The sequence below is a fragment of the Prunus persica genome, chromosome G2 (genome assembly GCF_000346465.2).
Source record: "Prunus persica cultivar Lovell chromosome G2, Prunus_persica_NCBIv2, whole genome shotgun sequence".
NCBI lineage: Eukaryota > Viridiplantae > Streptophyta > Magnoliopsida > Rosales > Rosaceae > Prunus > Prunus persica.
The window spans coordinates 17,745,553-17,749,387 of record NC_034010.1 but is presented as its reverse complement, the minus strand read 5'-3'; the positions used below and the strand labels follow the sequence as shown (position 1 = coordinate 17,749,387).

The following is a 3,835-nucleotide window of genomic DNA, read 5'->3' as shown; positions in this document are numbered from 1 at the left end:
CTGAACCTTTTTAATTCACCAAAGTAAGTCTCCTACAATTTGAAAGCTTGTGGTCATTTTTATCAAAGAATATTGAAGAGAAGTTTGTTTTATCAAAAGACATTGAGACAATGAGACCCTCTGCTGTTTGGAATTGAAAAAAAAAACTAATAAAGTATGACCACCATCAGATTGACATATGATTTTGATTTTTTGAAGTGGCAAGATGCGCTCTGGTTGCCTTTTGTTCATGTGTTTACTAAAACCATCTCCACTAGGATATATATCCATCCTTCTTAGTATGAATTGTTGATCCATTGGTAGATGGCTTTGTAAATTATTTCTTCTTTATTTTTATTTTATTTTTTTTCTTGATTGCTTTCTGCATTTTGTTTTTCAACAAACTTTACTTGAAAAAACACAAGACACCTATTGGATAGAAATCGTAAAAGCTTAACCTATTAGGTGGAGGGCAAAAATATATTCATAACGAAGGCACACAATAAAACCTAATCGAACAACTATACTTCACCCGCAATGTTCCATCCCACGTTGCATCTTACATCTAGAAGAATGAAACAAAAAGACCTCTTCCTTCATTTTTGTTTTCAATGTTCACAGGTGAAACACAGGTTAAAAATTGCCAATATATATGCGCAATGATAAAGTCGGCCGTCCACAACATGCTATTACAGAACTAGTAAGTATCACACTCTCCTCACTTGGAGACTTACTCCGTGTTCAGGTTCAATAACCATACTAGCAGTTGGGCAGTGTTGGTATACAGGGGAGAGTGTGAAGCAAAACTTGGATAAAATAAGGGACAAAATCACCTTCAATTCTGTCATGGCTAAGTGTTGGCCAAGACAAATTCGAGCACCAACTCCAAATGGCATATAAGCCTGAGGGAACTTGCAAGCCCCAAGAATTCCATGCTCAAATCTTTTTGGATTGAAGTCAAGGGCATCAGGCCCCCAGATATCAGGCAGCCGGTGCATTATTGGGATTGGAATCTGAATGTTCGTTCCTTTGGGAATTAGAATGCCGTTGAGCTCAATATCGTCCAAGGCTTCTCTTCCAACAAACATTGACGGCGCGTACAAGCGCAAGGTTTCTTGAATCACCATATTCAGCTGCCAACATGTATATAATTAGTTTAGAATACAGTTCACATCATTATGACAGATTATGTATAGACTTTGTGTGTGTTCGATAGTGTTTCTGTTACTCATTATTCCTTTGTTATTAGCACTTTTTGGAGTGTGAATAACATCTCTCTATTACATATGTATAATTTAAATATTAAAGTAACATACTATTCTCATGCTTCGAAGCATATCAGCATCTGGAATGCGATCCATGTAAATTCCAAGTACCTCAGCACGGGCACGAGCTTGCCACTCTGGATATGCAGCTAGTAACATCAAGCTCCATGATGCTGTGATGGCAGTGGTTTCGTGGCCAGCAAAGTATATACTCTTGCAATTATCCACTATGAAATTATCCTGGGAGATGCCTGAAAATAAGTTGTCAGTATCTCCATAATTTTTGGCTCCCTCGATAATCATTTGGAGAAGGTCCTTTTCATAAGTTGCCTCAGCACTGCGTTGCTTCGGTACCCTTAATATCATTGAGTGAATCTCTTTCTCTAATCTCCAAATCTCTCTGTTGTTTTTGGTTGCCAAGTATCTAAAAATTTTCGAGACATTTAGTTTACTGGACTGTTAGCATGAAACCAGTGAGGAATTTGCAGAAACAGGCTTAAGCATTTATGAAGAAATACTATCCTGAGAATAGTTTTTATGCATAAATTATGATGACCATAAGCTTCCTTGTATTATATATATAGTATATACCTTGCACCTGGAACCCCAATGTGTCCCTGGTACATGATTTTCTGAAGAGTTCTGAGCTTTAAGAAAATTTCTTTGCCTTGTGAATAATTACTTCCAAAGGATGTTCTTGATATTATATCTGCTGACAAGCTTCTCAAATCCTCATCAACTCCAAAGACTGCAATTCCTCCCTCGCCTTCGATTTTACTCTCCCAAGATCTTAACATGATGGTTGTACAGTCCACCATCAATTCCACCATACCCTGTAATTTAAGCAGTGGATTTTCAACCCATTTGAGGACATGAAATGTATCACAAAAACTTGCATTCAAATGGTATCTTACATTAGAAATTAAACCTTAGAACAGAAATAGAAAACTAACTTAATAATTCTTGTTGAGAAATCAGTGACTTACCTTAACCCTATCAAAGTAGAACTCAGGAGCAATAATCTTCCTTTGGTGGTACCAAATTGGGCCATTTGCAGCTATAATGCCTTGACCGAAAAGTGCCTTGCGATCCTTAGATACGTAGCCAGGCTTCCCTAGGTTCAAAGATGTACATAAGCTAACTTCCTTCACCATTTCTAAATCTGTCACTGCTAATTGCTGTATGCTTCCACTTAAATAGGTGAAATTTGTCCCTGCCACACCAGTATATACAAATTAGGAACATACGAGTAACAACAGAAAGATGGCCTAAACAAAAATAAAATTTTGGTCACCTCCCCTATGTTATTTTCATTTCTTCTCTTCATCCAAAGAAGAAAAAGAAACATGTACAGTTTTCAATCTCCTGGCCCTTGGAAGAACTGTTTATATATTTGCTTCTACTTATAGTTTTAAACCAACACTATTGCTGTTATATTATCTCCTCAGAAACTCCAATGGAAAATCAAGTTCAAAGAGAGATGACATAATGTACCATATTCATTTCTCCACTGGAGCAGATAAGGGAACAGCTTTGAAGGCCATTCATGAGCAATGGAAAGATGGCGGTCCTTTGACTTCATCACCTCGAGTTTGACCATCCTCTTCATTTCTGGGATATTTCCCAAGAAAATTGAGGAAGGAGAAGGCCCTCTGATCCCTTGCTTCTCAAGCTTTGATCTTAGCCTCTTTTGCTTTAAAACCAAAGACTCGTAGAGGTACAGTAGCAATAGCACAAGCCCTCCTAACAACACTGATACTATCATGTTTGCTGCCATTGTTGGCTCTGCTTTCCTTCTCTCTTTTTCTTTTCCTTTGTTTCTTCCCTCCCTTCCTGCTTTGTTTCAGCGTTGAATAATTAATTATATCATCATCATTATTTTTGTTTTCTCTTTTTGGCATCTTCTGAATCTCCTTACAGTAGCATCTTCTGCTATGTTGCGCGAACACGCGACACGAGGATAAGAAAAATATGAAAACACTAGGACAAAGGGACACGGCGAGTAATATAATAATAAATTTATAATACTACTTATAACACTGGTGGGTTGAAGTTCTGGCATGATTGAATGAGAGTAGGAGGTTTGGAGCTGAGAGTTGAAATTTGAAGTGGGTTTTTATAAGCTGACGAAACTCAAGTCAGCTTGCTAGTTATGTGTGCCATTTTTGGTGACTGGCAGGAGCATAATATGTCATCTTGTAGATGATGAGAGAAGCTTCTAAGACAAACCCAAACCTTTTTCATTCCATTAGGTAAAATAACAAAAAGAAAAGGAAGAGAAAAATGGGATATGCATGCATGGTCAAATAATTGGTGGCTGAAAAGGAAGAGAAAAATGGGGGAGCTGCACATGCTTTATGCGCCTTGGGTTCCCTCCTTAAATAGTTTTTTATCTTGAATGATGATGTATTTGGTGGGAGACAAGGTGCAATGATGGGGGAGGTTTTTTGAACAGCATCATTGTGGCTTCCTTGGGCATGCGGCTGGTTTCTTTGGCAAGCATGTGGGATGGTTTTTTGGAGATAAAAAATCAGCCTTTCATTTGGTTATATAATGGGCATGCAAGGGTGTGTGTGGGCGTGTGTGCATGT

At 38.0% G+C, this 3,835-nt stretch overlaps 1 protein-coding gene across 2 annotated transcripts; it reads right to left on the bottom strand.

The window, feature by feature from the left end:
- LOC18787510 (cytochrome P450 714C2) lies at positions 225 to 3,151 on the bottom strand. Of its 2 annotated transcripts, none has more exons than XM_007220986.2 (5): positions 2,739 to 3,151; positions 2,231 to 2,457; positions 1,836 to 2,077; positions 1,296 to 1,668; positions 225 to 1,112 (listed from the first exon to the last, which is right to left on the bottom strand). In XM_007220986.2, exons 1-5 carry the CDS (start codon positions 3,019 to 3,021, stop codon positions 687 to 689), a joined length of 1,551 nt encoding a protein of 516 aa, XP_007221048.2. In that variant the 5' UTR covers positions 3,022 to 3,151; the 3' UTR covers positions 225 to 686. The 2 variants fall into 2 exon arrangements, with proteins under 2 accessions (XP_007221048.2, XP_020413623.1); XM_020558034.1 differs by having other exon boundaries at positions 1,356 to 1,668.